The sequence below is a fragment of the Xiphias gladius genome, chromosome 21 (assembly GCF_016859285.1).
Source record: "Xiphias gladius isolate SHS-SW01 ecotype Sanya breed wild chromosome 21, ASM1685928v1, whole genome shotgun sequence".
In the NCBI taxonomy this organism is placed as follows: Eukaryota; Metazoa; Chordata; class Actinopteri; order Istiophoriformes; family Xiphiidae; genus Xiphias; species Xiphias gladius.
The window spans coordinates 19,409,411-19,432,433 of record NC_053420.1 but is presented as its reverse complement, the minus strand read 5'-3'; the positions used below and the strand labels follow the sequence as shown (position 1 = coordinate 19,432,433).

At 41.6% G+C, this 23,023-nt stretch overlaps 2 protein-coding genes across 4 annotated transcripts; one reads left to right on the top strand and one right to left on the bottom strand.

Annotated features, from left to right (window-relative positions):
* The first annotated feature begins 3,553 nt into the window (after positions 1-3,553).
* Positions 3,554-17,436, top strand: LOC120807479 (transmembrane protein 198-like). 3 transcript variants are annotated; one of them, XM_040159565.1, is made up of 5 exons: positions 3,554-3,997; positions 14,015-14,267; positions 14,474-15,049; positions 16,018-16,166; positions 16,336-17,436. In XM_040159565.1, the coding sequence occupies exons 2-5, from the start codon at positions 14,114-14,116 to the stop codon at positions 16,483-16,485; spliced, it is 1,029 nt and encodes a 342-aa protein (XP_040015499.1). In that variant the 5' UTR covers positions 3,554-3,997; positions 14,015-14,113; the 3' UTR covers positions 16,486-17,436. The 3 variants fall into 3 exon arrangements, with proteins under 3 accessions (XP_040015499.1, XP_040015501.1, XP_040015500.1); XM_040159567.1 differs by having other exon boundaries at positions 16,018-16,095; positions 16,336-16,499; XM_040159566.1 differs by having other exon boundaries at positions 16,018-16,107; positions 16,336-16,499.
* On the bottom strand, positions 17,426-23,023 carry mmp19 (matrix metallopeptidase 19). Its single transcript, XM_040159564.1, has 9 exons — positions 22,370-23,023; positions 22,145-22,230; positions 21,826-21,956; positions 20,718-20,930; positions 20,370-20,615; positions 19,283-19,408; positions 18,913-19,077; positions 18,689-18,816; positions 17,426-18,566 (listed from the first exon to the last, which is right to left on the bottom strand). Exons 1-9 carry the CDS (start codon positions 22,604-22,606, stop codon positions 18,336-18,338), a joined length of 1,563 nt encoding a protein of 520 aa, XP_040015498.1. The 5' UTR covers positions 22,607-23,023; the 3' UTR covers positions 17,426-18,335.

Genomic DNA, 23,023 nt, shown 5'->3' with positions numbered 1-23,023 from the left:
CTGTTCATGGAGCTAAGAGGTCAAAGGTGCGCAGAGAAATGCCTTGTCTGTCTCCGTGTATTTGAGCTAACCCAGGCTTGGACAGTCCGTGTATTAAACATGCAGGGATGATTCATTGTTTTGGAACCAGAACATGAAAGGGACAGATGCCTTGTGCTAGTTATTAGGCTGTGCAAACTTTCAGTCAATAGAAACCAGGTCTTTGTTAATGAAAATAAAAACCTGCCGTTTCACTTAAAAGCTACAGAAAGTGACAAATCCCCAAAACAAAGTGTTTTGGGTCCACGCATTTTCTTCAGCAGACACATTTTTATACTCAAAACAGCAGTTCAAACATAATGCTTAGGTTAAAACAAACGATTTTTAGTTGAGAACACAGTCATTTAGCAGCTTTCCCGGAGTTTATGATCATATAACATAACACATTTGGTTTAATCTGGATTTTTGAAAGAGCAGCTGAGAAAATCTCGCCACTAGGTCTTTATGCTTTACAGCCAAGCAGAAGAGGAAGTATCTAAACACAGCAGAAACTCGTTAATTGTTACATCCTTTAAAGGTTGTAGAAGGCCTCTTCGGGGATTCTCCTGCTCTAGGTTACTTTAGGGCAAAGTCTAATCCATAATTTATTTTCCACAGAACTCGCTTGAAGTGGAACCGAACTACATGTTGCAAAACAACCAGAGGCCAACATGCGTAGCAGGTAATTCATTTAGGATTGTTTGAAATTTCTCTCAAATTCAAGATGGTCTTTCACCTTTGCTTTGTTTGCTTTTGCGTATTTATGGATTACACTGAAGAGTTGTGATTCAGACTTTTAGAGGTTCACTGGAAAGGAGAGAACAGCATCTTCACCTAGCAGCACTTTAGAGTTCTTGACGCTTTTCCAGTAGAGGAACATAAAAAATTAGTACTGAGCTTCAGTCGGAAGAGCACAAGAAACGAGAAAGTGTTCAATATTTCACTTGTTAAATCAACAGTTTATTATACTCTTAGCAATAAAACCAAACACTTGTCTGTTGCTAAATCTTCCTGGAAGTGCATTTTCATTATGTGCCAGTAAAATCTCATGTTAGTCTGATATTTAACGGAACAAGAGCGTGGAACCCACAAGGCATGCCAGAGTAATAATCTGTAATCTTTATGACCTACTCACTCAAGTTACAACTGACTGAACAGATCATAAAATGATCTCCATATGTGAATGTCAACTGTGAATGCCCTGATAATGGTAATCACTGAACACGTGGGTGCAGTTGTGGAACTGCAAGTGGCAATACCAGTCTACGGTTGTTGTTATAAATAAATGTCCCGACCCTGGCACACCACACACAGCCACCTCCTCCTCCGCGATACCCTGTTGAGGGGAATGGAGTGCTCCTGCAGTCTCAGCACGCACTGCTGTAGCTCATTCCCGCTGAATGTGCCAACACAATCCATCAGGTCCTGTGTCTCCGGTTGTTGCTCTCTGAACACAGCAAATTCCCCCGTCCTCTTCAGCGTGTAGCTGTACGAATAGAACAAGGGAGAAGAGAACGAGTTAGCCTGTAATTCCACATGTCCACCTTCACCTTCAAACTCTGGTCACTGTCTTTACATGTGGAGCTCATTACAGGCATAGCGCAGACAGTTATATATGTTAGTCATGTCTGCGACATTTTGTAAAAACGCTGTAATAAGGACGTTATTCATGGATAAAATATTTACTATCGATTTATGGATCAGTCATAAGCCAGTAATTAAGACCACTTTTGGTCGTGTTATCAAGTTGAAAAAATCTCTCTCATTAATAGTCAAGTCAGTATTAGAGGATAATGAGTGTCATAAAGCCTGCAGTTATAATGTTGATAAAGGAATGCTTTCTTATAAACCATATGGTATAGTAAGTTATGTGTAATTATTAATATTAGTAACTTATTAATAATGAGTTTCAATTGTCTTTTGATTGCCTGTCTTTGTTTTTAATGTGTACCCAAGACTCCCTGGAAAGCAGTACTGTTGAGTGGATTATCCTGGAGAAATAAAGTAAACCAAATTGAAGTGAATCACTCTATAGTTCTTAAATTTGACAAACTATAGTTTGACTTTGAATCTCTGCAGCACTTTTTCAGCAGATTAGAGGTCATACAGTGTTTTGAGTGTTTTACTCGTTGAACTAAAAAGCTACAGTGTCAGGTTGGATGAGGCTCAGTGCCAGCCACAGACAACCTGGCAACCCAAACGTGTTCTTATTGGTATAAGAGCTCTATTGAGCCTTAGTAAATGATTAATGTACCATTATTAAAGCCATTAGTTACAATTTATAAACCCTCTATAACGATGCCTTATTAGAAGATGGTACTGTTAATGTTAACTAGCCTCTAGTGGGATGATGTTTGGAAAAAAAAAGAGAAGTTTTATGTAACTAATGTTACAAAGTTCTGCGTAAACGGGCTGCTAGGACTCCTATCAGTTTGGTATTGTGTTTTCTGTCTCCAACTGAGTGCAAAAAAAATCCAAGTAACCCCTTTTAATTAAATCAGTTTATTACCATTGGTATATTAACCTGTTAAGTGGCCCCTGGACAAAAATTTACTTTGGGCCCCCACTGACCAAACACCTGAGTTGACAATCGGATTCAGAGCTTACGAGGGAACACTGGATAAAAAAAGATTCCTGGATCCACCCCTTTAATCGGATCCGCACCAAAATTGAATGGGTTATTTTTTGGCCCAAGGTCCATCCCTCCACCAAGTGCAAATCAGTTCAGTACTTCTTGCATAATCTCGCTGATGAATAAACAAACAAATGGACACGGGTGAGAACATCATCTCCTTGGCAGAGGTAACAATAAAGCTCTTGAGACTAGAGTTTGACAGGGACAGATAATGGGGCTAGCTAATTAAGCATGACCCATCTTAGCTGATACTACACTTTAGTGGTGCAATAAAACCACATTTGTAACTAGTCAAACGGCCAAAAAAACAGTGGAGAGGTTTCTGGCCCCTGGACAGTTGCCCATTTTCCCCACTCGGTAAACCAGCCTTGCTCCTAGGATGTAATATTACTACCTTACCCGAGTTTTTCTCTGACTTTAATAACTTTACACTCAGGGGTCGAAAAATAAGTATAATAAGTATAAATAATAAATACCTTTACAACAAATGACCTCACTTAAAACTAGACTTCGACACAGTGTTCTTTCACAAGATGGAGGGCCCCCCCAGGAACTGAGATTCCTCTTCAGCTGTGCAAATTTCAAACAAACTTGTGACTAACCAAGTTATCAAGACAAAAATCATATGTAGTACACCCGGGGCTTTTGGGGCCCCCCCTTGCAGTCGCCGGCTCTACCCCAGCCTTGTTTATTAGAGGAGCCCGGGTATAGTTGGACTGGCTCCTCCGAGCTCGGGGCCTCACGCGTTACTGTGCCCTCTCCCTCCCTCCCTCGGGCTCTTCCACAGGGACCAACTGACGACGCTGGACGGAGACTGAGAGGGGACTGCGTCGGAGGGAGAGAGGGGGGGGGGGAGACTTTTTCTCCTTTGTGTTTTTTTTAAATGCCGTTTGCTGCAGCGCAGAGGAGAGAGGAGGGGAGGCTTGTGGAGGGAGGATCGTTCGGATTTTCCAGAGACGCGGAGCAGTTCCGTGCGGAGTCACAGACGAGAGGAACCGCGGCAGTTCATTCAGTGACAAAGTTGTCCGACTGTCTGCGGCGGAATGGAGACGTAGCTGGCCTCCCTCGCAGCCTCGGCCAGAGCTAGTTTCGCGTAAGAAAGAACGAAAGAAAGAAAGAAAAGAGAGAGAGAGATTTGCATGAGGCTGCCGGCGTAACAAAACGATGCTACTGTTGCCGTGACTTTGAAAAGAGCCTCGGGAGAAGTTGAGAGAAAAACCGGTTCTCCCTGGTACACCGCCGCCGCTTTGGTGTTTGTGAATGGTGGGGTGCTTTTCCTGTGTGCCAGGACCGAACAGTCAAGGAGAGGGCAACGTTGCAGCCGCTGAACACACGGGCTCATCCGTAAGTTTTCAAAATCACTTCTACCTAACGGAAACGTTTACTTTGCGCGCGTGCTGCAGATGTCAGTAGCCTACACACCTCGTCTGAAAGCCAAGGATTTCGGTTGTGTGTTTGTTATTCCGTGTCAGGGGACGTTTGAATCCAGTTAACCCCATGGAAACGATTTTACTGCGTGTCCGTGACCGACGGTGATCGATTATAGCTGAACGATTCCACACCAGACCCCGACTGATCGGGGCCAAACTCTGCAGCTGGAAAGAGTTGTAATAACACGTAGCTAGTCAGGCTGCTTCAATGGCTGCCCCCCCTCCCCTTTTTTTTTTAAAGAAAAAAAGAAAAAAAAGCATTTTACATTTGAGGGGCATAATGCAACTTATCAGTCAGCCTTTGAGGACAGAGACATAATGATCCAGGATAATAAGGGCTTTATTGGTGTGCACTGAACCAGGCATTTGGACCAAAATCCCCCAGTACTGTGCTCTAATCAGCACTGGCTAACAACTCCAGGTTTTCAGTTAGTTACGCAGCAGTTGTGCCAGTGGAAGAGGGTAAAAAGATATGAATATGAATTTGAGATTCGTTTCCTTTAAATCTGGTTATTTGTTAACTAATTGCGACAAATCTAGGTTGTTTGACAAATCTGAACGCATAGAGAAAACCAGACTTGTGTTTCTTCATTCCTTTATATTTACACATTCTCTCTATATGCAAACTATATAGGAACATCCTTCATCTTGTAAGGCAAACATTTAATGTCCCTTTACGGCCCACGTAGCGTGCAAAAAGCCCCGGCCCTGTGGTTCTGCTGTGTGATCCCGGGTGGGAGTGCCTCATGGTTTTTTGGGCAGTGTGATGACAGCCTACAGGTCCTGTCTTTACTGGGGAGAGCAGTCTGTAGTTACAGCCCCTCAGTGTACCCCCCACCCACTCACCCACTTACTTGACCCACTCTGTCAGCCTGCACCAGATGGTTTTGCCCCTTTTGAAAAGGCAAAGAGGAAACCGTTCCCTGCCTTGGGAAAAAAGAGAAGGCAGGAAAGGAGGCATGAAGAGCAGGGGTTGATGAGAGTTAGACTGCACATGCTGTGTTGCGTGGTACCTTTTAATTAAAACAAACGCAAGGGCCTCGTTTTTATCTTGCTGTTGTTTATAAAATATGCGAACGCCATGCCGACTTCTCTTAACTTCAACACTTAAACACGCGATATGACATTTAAGAAAACTTAAAGCACTGAACACTAAACTTTATTGAAAATGCCGTAAGCAGCTTTCAGGGGAGTGTTGTCGGGGAGAGTGTTGGGTAGACAGCAGCAGAGCAGCTGACCCGCACAACAAAGTTGGAATTCCCATTTTATGAGGACAAGCTTTAAATTTGAAGTTTGGGTAATTGCTGTGTTTGGATCTGCTTTCTTCTATAAACAAAATCAGCCTTTTTTCCCCTTAAGACAACAGGGCCATAGACTAAGGTTTATTCTCTTAATTAGGCGGGCTGGCCAGCCTTCTCTATATCTACAGTTCCAAACCTCAGTAAGATGGCAGCATTGGTTAACTCTATGTTTTGGAGTATGAAAGAAAAAATAAAATACACAATTTCTCAATTTTAATTGACACTATAAAAGAAATCTATTTTCACAACAGCTGACTTAAAGTCCATGTTAGAAATCTGGGGAATTTCTAGTTTTACTTTCAGCTGTTGTAGACAGCTGACAAAGAGGATCTTTTTGTGGTTAAGGTACTTCAAATGTAATTTAGTCATTCATTAAGTAGTATTATACAGTGTATATCCACAAGCAATCAGTAGGAGTTGTTGCCGTGTGTCATATAAACATTATTTAAGATCGAAGCCATCTAAGATGCAAAAGCAGTTTCACAATGACGCTGTTGACTGATGATTATTCAGATGAGTTTACCTCAGAGATTTTCAGGATTGTTTGATTACCACTCCAGCTCTGTCAGGCCCTGTGCTCAGGCTTCCTGTATCTGTCCACATGGACAAATCTATATACTGATGAGTGACGAGCTTTTCATTATGAATAGGAGCAGTGTTAAGTAAGTACCATACTATAGTCTCTGCAAAAGACTCAGTGCTGTGGTTAATCTAATAAGGAGACTGCTATGCTCTGTTCCTATGACTTCCTCCTCTTTTGGGAAAGTCCATTAAGGGTGTAAAGAAAATCCAAACACAAAGTAAAGTTTTGCCAGATATTTTATGTCTTTGTTGTGTTTGAGTAATGTGAAAAGTTTGTTGCTTTAATGAGGTAAACACCTGTTTTGTGTTTGAGCACATTAACCTACCCAACTTGGGGTGTATTTGCTGCTTCTTCTTAAATGACTGTCAGAGAAATAACCTTACTCTCAGAACCGAAATGAAGAACAACCTGGGTTTTGTGTTAGACTCTGAGACGGAAGGATCTGGAAACTCCTGGGTTCAAGAAAAGCCCCATTGTCAGATGGAAACCACATAACAAACTGATACCAGTCATTTTGAAACATCCATCCATAGGCTACTTATAGCTCTTTAAACACTAGTTATAGTTGTGACATGAGAGGGGTGTTGGGTTGGCTTGGAAAATGAAGGACATACATGATATTTTGGGTTCGTGAGATCGCCGTTGGAGGTACAATTATTGCAGACTGGAATTTGACAAAGAGGGTTAAATGGCTGCTCTAAATGATAGACCTGCAGTGGAAGTACTGTAGACATATATAGGCACTGTATGGAGGTCTGAACCGCCACTGTGCTCTTACTCCCCTTGTGCCACTATAGCAAATCTATGTAAAGTTAGTCAGTGATTTATTCTATTTTACTTTGGCTGTTTGCCTAAGTAACTCTGTTTCTTGTACACCAGCTCCCTGTGTAGATAACAAATAAAAAAAATAACTTGAAAAGAGCTTAAAAACTCTACAATAGTATTATGATACCCCATTGAAATCTCTCCAGCTCGTCTTCACCTGGAGGTAAGAACAGGCTTGGACATGAAAGGGTGTTGGTTTCTTGCTCAAGGACACTTCTGCACGATAGATGGGAACATTTAGGTTCTCTACACTAACCCGCTGTTCATCAGCAACACACATTATCGCATACACAGTGCTATTCTGTCACGCTTTCCCTAACATATGGACATCAGACTCCATCACACTGCCTACTGAATGCTGCTCTCCACCACAAACCCTAATGGAGCGTTGTGGAACTGCCCCTCCTTACTGCACACAATGTACACTCCTTCCTCTGCTGCTGGATCGCAACTCCATCTTATTCCAGTATAGAGTGCTAACTTGGTGAATGGGTATTAGTCCTTAGTATGGATTTTTACTATGTTAATGGCCTTGTGTAATTCTGATATACAGTATACACACGTACACCATTGACACGTGACTCTTCAGAAGGCCCCACATTGTGTTTCTGATCTTTTTTCATGCCTCTTGACAAGTAGCTCTCTGCAGTCTTAACTTGAAAGGCTTCCATTGTTTAGACTAAAGTCAGGCAGGCATGAGGTTGAGAGATTATGAGGGAAGAGAAGTCAGATAGCACTAATAAAATATTGCCACAAGTGACAATTATTGGGGTCCGGAGCCAGAGGGCAAATGATTTGGCAGTGAGAGTTCATGTAAAATTGACTGATCATTTTGGAATTAGCTCCAATTAGAGATAGGACACTTGAGTAATGGACCTACAGCTACCAGTGAGATTGTGACTGACATACTGTCACTGAAACAGTTTTGCATAGAAATTCATAAGAAGAGACTCTGTGGTTAGAAATATGTGGATTATGAGGACTACAGGACAACTTTTTATGTTTTTATGTTTGGTTCAAAAGAAGATCCAGTGCACAAAGTACAATTTTATTGTGTCATATATTGTCAGAGAGTTGCATTAAACCATATGAATAGGTAAATGTCTGACCTAGAAGTGTAGTAACTGCTTTGGGTTGAGCAGCTGATAACTAGGAAAAGACCATGTGACACCCTGGCATCCCAGCTGACAGAAGAGGCTAAACCTTAAGGGATAGTGGCATCTCTGAGCAATGCAGGGGAAAATAAGTCCAGTTGAAGTTGTTGCTATTCATACTTGGCTTTAAAATGGCATGTTTGTGATGTAGTAAGAAGCGGAAAGCTGGGAATGCACCCACAATGCAATGAGGACACATTGGGATCCAGTCACTCAAGCCACATTCAAAGGTTGTCAGCAACTCATATCTACGCATGTAGTGTGCATACAAATGTATCCCATGGGCTACACAATATAGGGTGCACAGCACACAATGCAAATCGTGTACAAAGTTTTTAAAACACAGCTGATTTGCTTATGCTGTGCTTTTGTGTGTGTGTGTGTGTGTATGTTTAGTTTTTCAGCAAGGAGGAAGTGTGAGCGTGGGAAGGTAAATCTGTATTAAAAAATAAAAGGTATGAACAGGGTTTAGAGTCCCTCAGGTACTACAAATGGAAACAACAGGAATGTGACTGGTGTGGTACCGTGACTGTGACAGGAGGCACATGGGCCATGTAGAGTGCATGTGCTCAGGATTTTGCCAGTTATTAATTTGTTGGTTGTGTGTTCTGTGTAAACTTGTTGATTTTCACACCTTATTTATCAGTGCATCATTTAGGTTGGAATATGGTTGCATGGATCTCAAACCCAGAGTATATGAATAAGGATCACAAAAGCTCAGAAGTTGAATTCTGGAAGAAGTGTAAAAGGACTATCATGTTGTTCATAATGCAAGTTATTACAGCACACCACCACAGCAGTAGTTGCCACACACAAACACCCTGCTGAAATAGTCTCAATTACGCAAACAGAGGCACTTGACACGGTGGCACGTGTTATATGTAGATTAGCCTGCGAGCCAGACAGATTATGAGCTTATATTCTTCATATTGCAAGGTCTGCCTTTCCTACTGTTTCCTTATGAACAAAGTGCTTCTCTCAGATGTAGTTGTTTTCAGTCTTTCTAAGCAGTTCAAAAACCTAGGTAGCTGCCTCGTATGTGTGCCCCCCCCCCCGGCCATACATTCTCAGTTGAAACGTGTTGTTGTTAGTTGAAAAGAAGCTTCAGGTCTGATGATCCAACTCTTTGGTTCTGTCTCTGCTCCGTGTCACAAACACAAAGGTCAGTTCCTGCTGAAACCTGATGTTCCACTTCCTCATCTGGTCCTGAGCTTCCTGCTATGGAGGGACAGGAAGCTAAATAGTGGCCTTTACAGTATAATGTCTTAACCAGTATGTTCCACTGTAAAAGCAGATGTTGTGATTATAGTGATGGTGAACTTAGATTTATTCAAGTTTATACAGTTTTATGCGTAGCACAATATGGCATCCATTTCAGTTACACCCGCTGTGACAGCCGCAATTCCAGTGGTCTCTGTTGTCCAGGCTTGATCAGTCCTTCAGCTGGTTGGGTGTGTTCATCCAAAGGTGGCATGATTTATGGCTACAACTGCAGAGCACAGACTCTGTTGCAGCTCACATTCTTGGTGGAGTCTTCCAGCTGAAGCTGTCAGACAACCGAGCCGTAACACTGCAGATTTTCAGCTTCTCAGCTGGCCCTGGCCATGAAGGCGTAGGAGCACTTGCAGAATCCTTGGCTGTGATCACACATGCCCTACCCTTGATTAAACACACCCAAATTAGCTATGTGGGGAACTTGTAGTCGACCCTGCCTGTTCCTCAGCAGCTGAGCACTCAAATCTGTGCTGCTCAGCCCCCCACAGTGTTTGTTCAGGGGGAGTATACTTTTGGGCAAGTTTCAAGGGCAACATAATATTCCATTGGCTCTTAAGTAAATATAAGTGATACTTCTGGAGGCCATTATGTTGGCTGACTATGTCAGGCTTTTGTTGAAACCCTCTCATTTAACACTCATCAAGCCTCTAATGGTCAAGCTAGTCCATGCTGGAAATGAAAAAATCGCAAAACTGTCGGTTGGTTAGTCCTTCACTTTGATCAGGACTGAAATACAGCATCTCACCAATTATTGAATGGATTTACATGAAATTTGGTGTCGATATTCATGTTCCCCAGAGGATGATTCCTACAGATATCGGTGATTCTCTGACTTTTTTCCTCTTGTACCAGCATGAGGTTGACATTTTTTTTTTTTTTTTTTTTTTGAGTGAAATACTTTAACAGTTTCTGGATGGATGGCCATGAAACTTGCTACAGATATTTACAGTCCCTAATAAGAATTCTAATAACTTTGTTGATCCTCTCAGTTTTCATCTACTATCATCATCAGGTCTAAATTTGAATTTTTCCAATCCTTTGCATTATGACCAAAAACCTAAAAAAGTATTGACATTACCATTAGCCTTAGCCATACTTTGTGTTTAGTGCTAATTAGCTTATATTAGCGTGCTAAGAGTATAAACATAGATGGTTAAAATTGTAAATATTACCTGCAAAAGATCAGCATGTTAGCGTTGTCACTGGGAGCGTGTTAGCATGCTGATGTTAGTCTCAGCGCAGCATAGCCCCACAGGGCTGCTAACATGGCTGTAGACTCGTATGCTTTTACTCTTGTTGACTCGCATTGAATTTGTTGCCAGGCAACTTCATCTAGTAGAAAACTCAGCTTGGAAGAACTGGGAGGATTTTGGACCTAGAGAAAGTTCAGTCATCAAGATAAATTGTTCTGTTTCTCGGTTGGACCCCCCTCCCTCCATCACTCACCGGCCCTCTGAAGGCAAATACTTGGCACACATCTTAAAGCAAACACTTGGGATCTACCAGTTTCCTTGGTGCTCTCAGCCATCTTTATGTGGTCTCCTTTTTTATCCGCCTGGTTTTCCCTGAGTGCCACTAGAGGTCACAGCATGGGCCTCAGAGTCTTTGTTTTGCCCAATAATGGCTCTATTCTTCCAGACTTCCAAGCCTGCTAGACATAGGACCCCATTGTGACTCAGAGGTGGTAACACGAGGAAGATGCACAGAGCCCTGAGAGTGTCCATGGATGTGCATCTAGAGTAAAGCAAATTACTGTTAAAATTATGATGAAAAATTAACTAGTTCACACTCACAGTGCTAGTGTTACTGGTAAAAAGTTGCTTTATTATTGTCTTTTAGCGTTGATGACCTCTTCTCATGGTTTGACTAAATGAATTAAGCTGACCAGAAAACATCCATTCAAAGTTCTGGTTAACTAGAAATAGATAGAGGAAGTTGTGGCAAATTTTGTGAGTGTCCAATTAAAATAATTACATTAAGAATAAGCCACTGGGTAATATGATATGTTGTCTATTTTATCATCTGCCCACAACATTTTGTAGAACGCTGTATTCAAATTTGATTGTGCTGTATGTTACTTAAGTTGTGTAGATTTAGTTGATTATCTTCATATACACATGAACATACACATTATCCGTTATCCAAACTGACCTGGTGGCCTTATTTATGTCATATTGTTTGACTGGGGCAAAATGCTCCAAGGCAAGCCATATCTGCTGAGGCCTGTTGGTCCATTTCAAAAAACATAAATATCTTTGTGGAAGTACATTTTGCAGTTAAAAATTTTAACAGCCCCATAAAGTAACATTAACAAAACCTCCCTTTCTTCTCATATGACTGGATCAACACCAATATGGAAAGGGAGATAACAGTAACGCCCAAACCAGAGGGAAACAAAAGCCCATAACAGTGAAGTTCCTGTGACTGTCCGTCCTTTTTCTAAACCTCTTATCCTGTTCAGTGTCACAGGAGCTGGAGGACCAGGGGGCTGGTCCTCGCTCATTGGGCAAGGGAAGTCCAGTCTGTCAAAACATATATATATAGACAAACACACTGACACTGGAAGTTAAGAGATTGACCTGAATTTCTTAAGATGTGGAGGTAACTTGATTAAACACACCCAAATTAGCTATGTGGGGAACTTGTAGTCGACCCTGCCTGTTCCTCAGCAGCTGAGCACTCAAATCTGTGCTGCTCAGCCCCCCAGGTAACCCTTACAGAGATGTAAACTCCACACAGGAAACGCCACACAGCCATCACACTCAAACTCTTCTTGCTTTAAGGCGACAGTGTTAACCAATGAGCCACCATGCTGCCCAGACCCCTGTGTATACTATTATATTATCCCATTGTAGAGTTGGGTTTTTCATCTTAAATTGGCTGATTTGAAGATTATAGTCTAGATTATATACTGAGATCTTTCCAGAAGCTGCTCATTTTGTTAGACAAGTTAGATTTTATTTTGGGTCTGTCTCATTCTGTCCAGTTTACTGTTCATCCTGCTATAGTCAATAAAACGTCCCAATGTTTCAACTTGGTTTTCCTCACATTCATTAAATACACACATCAATTCATAATCAAAAACATGGAAGTTTGTTGACAAATCTTTGTCACTGCTGTCTGTGAATTTTCCTTATCTTAGTGGGGTTTTTTTTGAACAAATAACATGAAATCTTGCATGTAATTACTACATTACTGCACCTGCTTCATATTTTTTAACACATACTGTACATATTAGGCATGCAACTAACAATTGGTTCATTTTTGATTAATTTGCCAACTATTTCTCAATGAACAGAAAAAAATGCCCATTATCATTTCCCAGAGCCCTGATTTTATCTGATTATCGGTCCAACACCCAAAGATTTTCAGTTTGCTATTGTGTATGACAAGGAAAAGCATCAAATCCACACATTTAAGAACCTGGAACCAAAATGTTTTAATTATTTTCTGTTAATCAATTAATCAACTGATCAACTAGTCGTTTCAGCTCTAGTATATATTATCTTAAGCTATATATGCATGTCTTCAAAGCATTAATCAGCTGTGTAATGTAACAGACTTTAAGCGAATGTCTCCAGACGTTAAGTGAACACAGTTTTTCCTAAATTCTGTCTTGTCTTTCAGCAAAGAAACGAGGCATTGCAGATGTCACAGATAGAAAACAGAAAGAGGGTGATACACTAGGTACTCAAAGAACTTTGAGTGACTAAAGAAGAAAAGAAAACTTTCCAATTGGCTTTCATTTTTTCCAAGTAAAGTCATTCATAGGCAGGACACACAAATTACACAGCCTTGTGTCTCAGAAAAAGAAAAGGTGTCACATTTCAGTGTTAAAGGAAAAAGAGATTGAATGTGGGGAAAGTTTCAGGTAAAGAAGGAGAGGTAGAAGATAGACAGGAGAGGAAAAAGAAAGATCTGGCAGGTAGCAAATAGCAAAGGCAAGACCGTGTGTTCCTGACTGTTTGTCTTGAGAAAAAAACGTGAATTAGCTGTAATCGGATCTCAGCCCTGGTGAGATCATACACGAGGCCTGCCAGCAGCCTCACAAAGAGCAGTCCACCCATAAGCCTTGAGCACCACTGCAGCCCTCTGTGGCTCTCTACAGGCCTGCCAGCATAAATATCATTTGTAATTTTTCAAGAGTACTAGATGGTTTTCACAAGATGGTAACATCTGCTGCTCTGCAGTAATTTTGTACATCGTGTGTCCACTAGTAACTATCATCAATCAAGTGTGAGTTTGCGTCTTTACAATAAGCACGGCGGCCAAGTAGGAGTAACATCACAATTATAGAAATAAAAAGTTACAAAATTACTTACAGGCAACACTGCTCAACCGTTTTCTACTTCCCCTGGACAGGTGAAAGGACAGGTGAAAACTAAATTGTTTTAAAAACCGATTAAGTGAAACCAAATAATTCTTGTCGTGCGACTGATTCTTCACGACTGCCAGAGTTCGTGACCCTGAATGATTGAGGGGCAACAGAGCTGGATAGGGGTCCTGGCACATGGATACTATAGAGTGAATGAGCTGCTTGTGTGTATGCCCGGGCATTCAGGATTACACTGAGTTGCATAGCGTTGTGTGTTGAGTTTGTGACAGCTGCACATACAGAGCAGCAAGGATAAGTCACAGTTGACCTGAAGATTTCACACTTCACCTTTACCCCTGGAGTACTTGAGTTTTCTGGGTTGATCAGGATAAAGCTATTTTATTTTAAATTTGTCTGAGATTCAGCCACAGTTTCTTATCTTTCATCAATTAATCCACCTTTTTCTCTTCTCTGACAGTCCCCAAACCTGCTCAGATGGCCTTGAGATAACGCCACCAAAAGTTGTACCCTTGTCCCAGACTTCAGCCAGCCCTGCAGCCTCCTGCATTCAGCCAGAATGGCAGATCCCACTGGGCCGAGCTCTGGAGGGGCGGGGGCAGGAATGACCGAGGTCGACGCTTGTAGTTTGGAGATAGAGAGGAAGTATGATGTCATCCCTGCCGTCATCTGCTCCATGTGCTGCCTGTTCGGCATTATCTACTGCTTCTTCGGTGAGGATCCCTGCCCTATCATAAACTTTGACATCAAGAGAGCCGCAACAAGGGATGACATAACACACTCTCACTTATTCTTATCGTATACATATGCCCCAATAGATGTACATTATGGTCATGTAATGGGGTGTAATTGCTTTTTATCCAATTCCCCTCAACTCTCAGTTCCTGACCGTAGATCTCTCCTGTGTCTCCTCTCCTAGGTTACCGCTGTTTCAAGGCTGTCATGTTCCTGTCAGGTCTGATGTTCGGCTCTGTCATCATTTTCTTGCTGTGCCACAAGGAGCACGTGCTGGACACCCAGCTGAGCGTCGAGGCCAGCGCGGGAATCGGCCTCGGTATAGGCCTGCTGTGCGGTCTGGTCACAATGCTGGTGCGAAGCGTCGGCCTCTTCATGACTGGCCTGCTGCTGGGACTCCTCCTGGCCCTCGCCGCTTTGCTGGTCACTCACCAGTTCTACACTCCAACCACAGTCTGGGTGCCACTGGGTGCTCTCCTGGGAACAGGCATGCTGTTTGCTGTGCTGACACTGCAGTGGCAAAAGTTCTTCACCATGCTCTCCACAGCTGTGTTCGGGGCAGCTATCATGACAGTGTGTGCTGATTACTTTGTGGAGATGCTGGCACTGTCCACACATGTGTATGAATGCTTGCGCCTCACACCCGGGCCGCCTCTCTGCTGGTACAGCTGGGTCATTCTAGGCATCTGGCCCGCCCTCAGCCTCATAGGAGTACTGGTCCAGTGGAAACTGACAGATGACAGCTTCTCACACACTGAGGGTAAGGATGAAATATCATGACGCTCTGACTCCGAGTTCTCCTGCAGTGATGGGTCAGGGCCTGTATTTATCAAACTTCTGAGAATTACACTTACGAATGCGCTGAAGAGCCAAAGTAGGAGTAAAAAAGTTCTTCACCGATTGTGAAGATTAAGACACATTTGTCCAGCGACCTACTCCTACTTAAAGTGAAGGAGTAACATTTAAAGGTGACTTTCAAGCAATCACATGATTAATCACATGTATGCCGGGAACAGGAACGACTAATCAGAGACAAGTATTTAATCTACATCTGCCCCTATGTTCATTCTTTCAAAAAAAAAAAAACCCTAAATGTTCTCAGTGATGTTATTCACCAAAAAATCTGTGATTTTTAATATATTTAAAATATATCCACTGTAAAACTTACAACAATCTAATTTATTTAAAATACATAAATATATAAATATGGAAATAAAAAATGAAATGGCCCCAAAAGGAAAACCAACCTGGAGAAGTAAATGCTACTGGCAGAAAACAGACACTAGGGAGAATTTAGTACCATACTGACAATGAAGAAACATTGAAAGTAATTGCAAAGAAAATCTGTCCCAACTCCATTCTTATACATTTTTAAAAAAAATGGTGGAATATCTTATCAAAAGTTTAAATCAAATGCAAATAAAAAGGCTAAAAGGAATATATTTTATTTGTCATAAGCACTGCTAGTTTGTACAATCAATCAGAGGGTGTTTGCTACTTTTAACCTACTTATCAGACCCCTGTAGCTCTCCTTAAATTTAATAACATTTTTTAAGTTGTAAAAAATTACATACATTTTTTGTACTAAAGCTTGTGAATAGGTATAAAACTGAAGGATCTTCCCTTTAATCTTTCACTTAGATTCAGAATTTATGGGCCCAGATGTTTAAGTTAGGATTTTAAAAATACAGTTCATTTCATGCCTTTGTACTTCCCTTTTCCTCGTAGTTGTTATCAGTCGACGACAGAAGAGAGTCCAGCTGATGCGGATTCGAGAGAAGGACGCCAAGAAGCGACAGCAGGCAGGTGGGCAGGAAGGCACGTACCGTCGTAAACCCACCCCAGTGAAACGTTACGCTGGGGATCTACTGGCGCCGGTCAGTGTCACCCAACATGGCGTGTGCTGTAGTTGCTGATTATTGTTATGCTTGCCAGTAAGGCCAAAATTTAAAAAAAAAAAAAAAACGGGCTTGTTTCTAGGTTCTTTCAAGTTGAGACCATTTTTGGGTACCTTAGTCATCTCTCCCTCTGTTGTTCTTCCCTTAGAGCTACCTGCAAAGTCTGCGGGACAGACAGATGGGCACAGGCACTTCCCTTAGCAGCCTGGGGACTGCCAACCACACCATGATCGACTTGGACTACGACACCGGATCCACTGTGCCCCTCACAGCTACAACCCCAGTCGTCAGGGTCTGAGCAACACAGAGATAAGAAGGGACTACTTAATGCTCTCTGGTTCTTCAACAGTGTCTCCCTAATGTAGAGTAGAACCTATAAACTGCTTCACTCAGCTAAGGGTTTCCGCCCTTAAACGGATTTGGAGCGAGGATGGATTTTCTCCTGTCGGTGTGTCAGTCCTGGGTGTCGTTGAAAGAGAATGCTGCTTTTATGGGAGAAGGAAGAAGTGTCAAGCTCCTGCTTGATGAATGCTACAACCACTACAACCACTGTGTTTCTCAGAGAAACACTTAAAAACACATACTACCGAAGTAAAATAAGGTCCTCCATTTCCTTTCATCATGTATTGAATACATAATAGCAAGTACGAGCCTCAAAAACAGATGTTTATCTGTTTTGGTAGTGAATATGACAAAACAGTATTTGTTTGACATTAAATGTACTGTACTTAAAAAGTATGTCATTGCCATGAAGTGATGTGTAATTCTCTGTCTTACTGTTTCATTGTGTGGGCATAGGATTTATGATTTTCTGTACTTTTTCAGAGGGAGCGAGGTGAGAGAGTACATGTATGTAGATGGATACGTGGCCATGAGTATGACAAAGTGAAGCAAAAACTAAACGATACAAATGAAACAAAACAATTTGTATTCAAAAGCTCTTTGCATGAGCTTTTAGCAGAATGTTTTCTAGCAGCACTCTGATAATTCTGTGACCTTTTTTGTTTTTGCAGTGTAGCTCCTGTCTAATACAGTAGGTGAAGAATTTAGACTGTTGCTTGTGGAGTAAACGTTTTATAATTTATTTTATATAATGACAAAGTACCGGGTAGTGTTGAAAAAAAGGACAAAAAACAAAGCATGTCTGTTGTTAATTTGTAGATTTTTAAATAATTATCCACTTTGTTTGAATTTTTGCAGGGGCAATGCACTTGTTACCTGAATCTGTACATACATGTTGATAGAAATTTCAAAGATAAATAAATGTGTTTGATACAAAAACAGATTTTACTTATTGCTTGAGTCAGTTGCACTGTTTGTCTCTTCGGGCTCTTAGCAACACTGGCACTATTACTCGCCAGATTTCTCATAGGCAATGAAGAGGTCATGGGGAGGATTTCCTACTCTGCAATTGGTTGGGGTTGCCATGGCGCTTCCAAAGTTTTTTTTTTTTTTTGCAGACAAACACAATGCAGGACAGGGCGGCCTTTCATCATAGTGAGCATTAAATATTTTCTATCCTTTTTGTGGGAATGTTGAGCCACTTTTCTGGTGACAGGACACTGCAATCAGAAACACAGTTTTACTTTCGACATTATGTCTTGTTTAATGTTACAAAAAATTTGATTTTCACTTGAAAAAAATAGGCAGATCCGTGCCACACGATTTCTCACAGACCAGTGTGATTCATGAGACAATGGTGGAAGTGTTCAGTAACATACATGAGCAATGAACACACTTTGTTTAACAAAATGTTAAAGTCTGAACAGAAAAGTTCATGCTCCCATCATCATATTACATCTTACTGAAAGTATTAAGACACATAATCTAACACATATGTTAGGGAGAAAAACAGAAAGCCTCCCTTGATTTCTCCCTGAGATCATAGCTCAGCTTACATAAATCTTGCAAGAACAAGAAAGCCTCACAAAAATCAGCCTGCTTTGGAGGGAAGGACTAGCTTGGATATAATCATATCCAGTAAAATAAAAATAAATTCCCTGCACTAGCTTCTTTTTTTTCCATTTTAGATGATATTTCACAGTGGGATCACTGCTGTTGAGGTTGTGCAGTTGTCAATGCCACTGGATCGGATCCAGGGCCCTGCTGTAGACCTCCTAGTGCCTGCTGCCCCCTGATGGTCGACCCCTAGCATCGCATCCAGCGCTCCTTCTTGCTCAGGGGGTAGCCTCTGTCGACTCTCAGCAGCTCATTCAGTCGCCAGTACTCATCTCCTTTGAAGACGAAGATCTTGCCATTGGTCCAGGTGAGGGCTGCATCCAGACCGGACGGCGCTCCGGTGAAGAGCATGGAGAGCGGTTTGGGGTAGACACTTAAGTCATTGTACTTCAGTTCATCCCACTGCCAGTACTCTGAGTTCTAAACAGGCAGACAGCAAAGAAGAAATTTACAAAATTTAGGATTTCTGCAAGAAAAATGGTGAATATGGATGCAGCTACATGTGAAAATGCTGCTGCTCCTCATAGTTTGATCATAGATACCTTAATAAAGACCAGCTTCTTTTTCTTCTCCAGGTACAAGGCTGCATCAATATTGGGAGGGATCCTTTTCACCTCTTTGGGGTAGCCATAGTCCAGCAGGAACCTGGTATACCTCCACACATTATTTCCTGTGACCAGAAACAGTCCAACATCTACACAAGTTCTGGACTCCCAGCTGGAGAACTGAAAGCGGTATTAGTAGTAGTATTTGGCAAAAACTTTACCTTTAAAAAAGTATGTCTTGTTGGTTCTTTGCGAGTGCACGGCAGCATTCAGGTTTCCAGGGAGTTCCTTCCAAAGCCTGTCAATTTTTATAGGTGTGTTGTGTCCCAGATCAGAGATCGTCCACATGTAATCACCGCTGAAAGCAAAGGTTTTCCTCCAAGGACCTGATTGAACATACAGTGAGCTCTTAAACTATTTGTGACACGTCTTGTGGCTTTTTAAGCCTCTCGTCAACAAATCACCGTTGCAAAAATTGGATTTTTACTCTAAATCCAGTGTGTTTATGCGCTCTGGTCCAAAGTAAACTATGATGCAGGAGGTTAGGGCTTCTCCTGTAATTACTTATACAACAGCTGATCTATAGCTAACCTAGCATGATGGCATCCAGTGTGGCAGTGCAGGGGTCAGGGATGTTCTGAGGATCACCGCTGCTCCCTCTGGGAAACAGACTGTCTGAGTTCGTTGGGCTGGCTAAAGTGCCGCTGATGCTTTTGCCTATAAAACAGAGAAGTTTTAGGATTAATGCATGCTGTCCTTATTTTGACACGTGAAAACTACATGAACAAGGTTTTATGCCAGACATACAGTTTAAACAGTCAGACTTTTGCATACGTTACCTTGTGGATCAGACTGTGATGGGGTATTAAACATGGAATCTAAAGTCATCTAAGTACGGTGTCTCAGACCTCTTTTAATTGAAAGTAATGTGTACTCTGCATGAACACTGGGCACAATACAACTGATTGATATTAAAACAAGTCTTGTTGATATTGATTAACTTCATATCTAGTGGACAGGCCTCATCTTTGATAGAATAAGTAAGCACACAGCCAGTTAATAATGCAGAATAGCAATATACGTATATTGATCACTTATTGAACACATAATAGGAAAAAGATATTTTGTTAATATATCAATAAATATAGCTCAATGGATACCGGACTTTTGAAACCGATACATATATAAACATTTGAGTTTTAAAATTCCACTGTCATGATCTGCTCATCTGTTCCCCTCAGCCCCAGTCTCCAGATCCCAAGCCATGTTTCATATGTGTGTATATATATATATATATATCGATATATCTGCAGCAAGCTAATATCTGCCAATATACAGGCCTGGACGCTTAGTGTCAGCCTCTAATCTCGAACCACAAAACAGGAATACAATCATTCCTATAACAACATTTTCTAGCGAAAATATAACCTCTTTGTTGTTCTCTACAGTGGCTATTACTCAAGAGATTAAAGCCTTGTCAGGAGGTTCAGGATACCCCTTGTTATGATATCTGGAGGTCTTCAGTTTCATACATAGACACCAACAAAGTGGGAGTTGGATTCACAAGTGCTGATGCATGCAAACTCCCAAATACTGATACAATACTATCAATACAATAATGACAGTTCTCCTCCAGTCTCAACCCCATCATGTTGCTGGGCCTTCTTGATACGCTCACCGTATAGCGCCTGGATGCCGTTCACATCATCTGGATGCAGCCTGAAGTTAGCACGGTAACCAGAGTAGACCGGTGCCATCAGAGCACTTCTGAATTGAGAGTGACCCAGTCCCAGGGCGTGGCCGATTTCATGGGCAGCCACAATACGCAGATTAGTACCATAATTCGGTCCCTCTGTCCAGAACTCATCCTCATCAAAATGAACAATACCAGATTCTGGTGACTCAGCATGGGCCAGTACGTGACCTGTACAAATAAACAACTTATGTTAGTGTTTAATGGGCCAAATGACGGTGATATTCGTTTTTCAACAGTGAAAAAATACCTAAACTTATAGAGAAAACGCACCTCGGCCATCAAATGGGACAGAGCAATAACCATCTTTCTTATGGAAGGAGATCTTTATGTCCGCTCTGCCATACGCGACCTCTCTGAAGGTCATAGCAGCCACATCACTCCAATACTTGAAGGCAGAGCGGATGGCTGCCCTGACCTGTGTTTTCTTCATGTCAGGGGTGTAGTTGTAGATGCGGTAGGTCAGACTCCTCTTTCTCCAATGACCTGAAATGAAAGGAATCTTTTTTTCTAAGTCACCCACAGCAAAACTGTCTGCCTCACCAAAAGGCAAAGTTTTCCACATTCGTGAGTGAGACAAGACCTCAAGTCTACACCGAAATGTTTTCAACATGAAACTGAAGTAAAAAATGATAACAGGCATAACTATTACTAGTGCATAAATATTATAAGAGCACCAAAGCCTGAAACCTTGAAAGTCTGAAACTAATTTGCAACACCAAGTATGTTTTGAAGAAAATGTAAATACGACTCACTACGTAAGTAGTGAGGATATGTTGTTAATTTATGTATTTGGCAAATCGCAAATATGTTGATACTGAACATATCAGTAAGATGTCCAGTACAAATTTTGTCAACTTTTCATAAGCATAAAAAACTGAATAATAGAGTTCAGTTGTTATGTTTTTACATAACAAAGACCACATCATGATGTTCTCTTTCCTAATACCCTGTGTACACTTTAAATAAGGTATTTAATACAGATACTTGATGTGAGATTAAACCCCCACTTTAATTTCTTTACCAGGACCTACCAGAAGAAGTTTTTCTAACAGTTTTTCTACCACTGGTTAAACTCTAGATGACTTTCCTACATAAATAGTTGTATCTCCTAAGTATCTCCTAAGTCTGAAAATTGCACTGTATATAAGATGTACAGTACAGTGGTTGCTGATCTAGACCTTGCCAGTTTATCATAGCTTTCCACACAGTTATCAAATATGAACCCGCAAAACCTCTTACCGTTGTTCACACAGCAGGACATGTGAACAGTGTAGCTGAACTGTGATGTTTAAGAAGTTAACAGATCTACAACCAGCTTCGAAGCAAATGCAGAGCAAAAATACGGATGAACCACGTGAAAACGGACTTTGCGACTCACCCATCACTCTGTATTTGTGAAACTTCTTGTTGAAGGGGTCCTCCATGCCACAGCGGGGCTGTCTCATCACATGCAGGGTAGCTTCATCTAACTCTCCAGTAGATGGCAGATCATTCACCCTCTGGAAGACCCTGGAGACGAGAGGTGGTTGAACATCTGTAAACTGATTTAACCAAAAAAACAAACAAAAACAAAAAAACAAAAAAAACATCCTGTCCACATCCCCCCTTACTGTGTCATGGAGTATCGTCCCATGACACCCTCATATAGATCTAATGTGTGCTATGTTGTCCCTTGAAGGGGCAATTGTCTATGTTACCTGAGAGCGTCAATGATTTCCTCCAGGTAATGAGGGTCCTGTGGATCAGCAGGGTCATTCAAGTAGCCATACTGCCTCAAATAGGCCTGTAAATGTACATCAGAAAGTAATGCAGATCATGTCTTTATATGCAGTATATACTGTATACATGCTGGTTAGATAAGTCAAAATCATCTTGTGAATGTAAGTGTTCGAACAGATTACGAAAAAAAACTATCTTCCCACCTTTGCTTCATTTAGTTCTGTCCATTGCACCACTGCACAAAATGCTCCGCTGACGTTGAGCACTAGAAGCAGCGCTAGCAGCCCTGCATGGTCCATTTTCAAGTTTTCATCAACAGTTTCTCTCCCAAATATCCTGGGCGGATGCTCTAAAGCTGGAGAAGAGCTCAGGAGAGTCCCACGGCAGACTCTGTTTGTTCTGTGGGAACTCCAACAGTTTTTAAACTCAGCCCGGCGCATGAGTCAGAACTGTGGCTACGATGATCCAGCTCAGAAGAATGAGGATTACAAAAGCAGCCAGTTGACTAACGGCCAACATGCCTCCAGTTAAATTGTACAGCTGTTCAGAGAGGCCATGGAGCAGTAGTCTACACACTCAAATTTATAGAGTCTACAGGCCGTAGTCAATTCTACAGCAGTAAGTTCAGTTCAGCTTTTTACAAACCGCTGCGAAGAGAGCGCTCATCCTAAACAAAATTATCACTACAACATTCCCATATTATTGCTTCAGGATTATGGCCTTTTTGTTGATCCCCTGGTGTTAATACAGTAGGCTGTCACAATGTGCCTCTTGTGTAACTTCATTTCTACTTCCTGTGTTATTCTGTTTGTTGTTCTGATTGTTTTGCTTCCTGCCCTGGTGTGTTTCCCACCTTT

What these genes read in the sequence shown, in the direction of transcription:
- mmp19 (XM_040159564.1), bottom strand. Translation starts at nt 22,606, where the DNA reads ATGCGCCGGGCTGAGTTTAAAAACTGTTGGAGTTCCCACAGAACAAAC. An exon ending in CAGAACTAAATGAAGCAAAG is followed by an intron (nt 22,231 to 22,369) that starts GTGGGAAGATAG and finishes GTACATTTACAG; the next exon opens with GCCTATTTGAGGCAGTATGG. An exon ending in TCACAAATACAGAGTGATGG is followed by an intron (nt 20,931 to 21,825) that starts GTGAGTCGCAAA and finishes CTTTCATTTCAG; the next exon opens with GTCATTGGAGAAAGAGGAGT.
- LOC120807479 (XM_040159565.1), top strand. Translation starts at nt 14,114, where the DNA reads ATGGCAGATCCCACTGGGCCGAGCTCTGGAGGGGCGGGGGCAGGAATG. An exon ending in CAGCTTCTCACACACTGAGG is followed by an intron (nt 15,050 to 16,017) that starts GTAAGGATGAAA and finishes TTTTCCTCGTAG; the next exon opens with TTGTTATCAGTCGACGACAG. An exon ending in CTGGGGATCTACTGGCGCCG is followed by an intron (nt 16,167 to 16,335) that starts GTCAGTGTCACC and finishes TTCTTCCCTTAG; the next exon opens with AGCTACCTGCAAAGTCTGCG.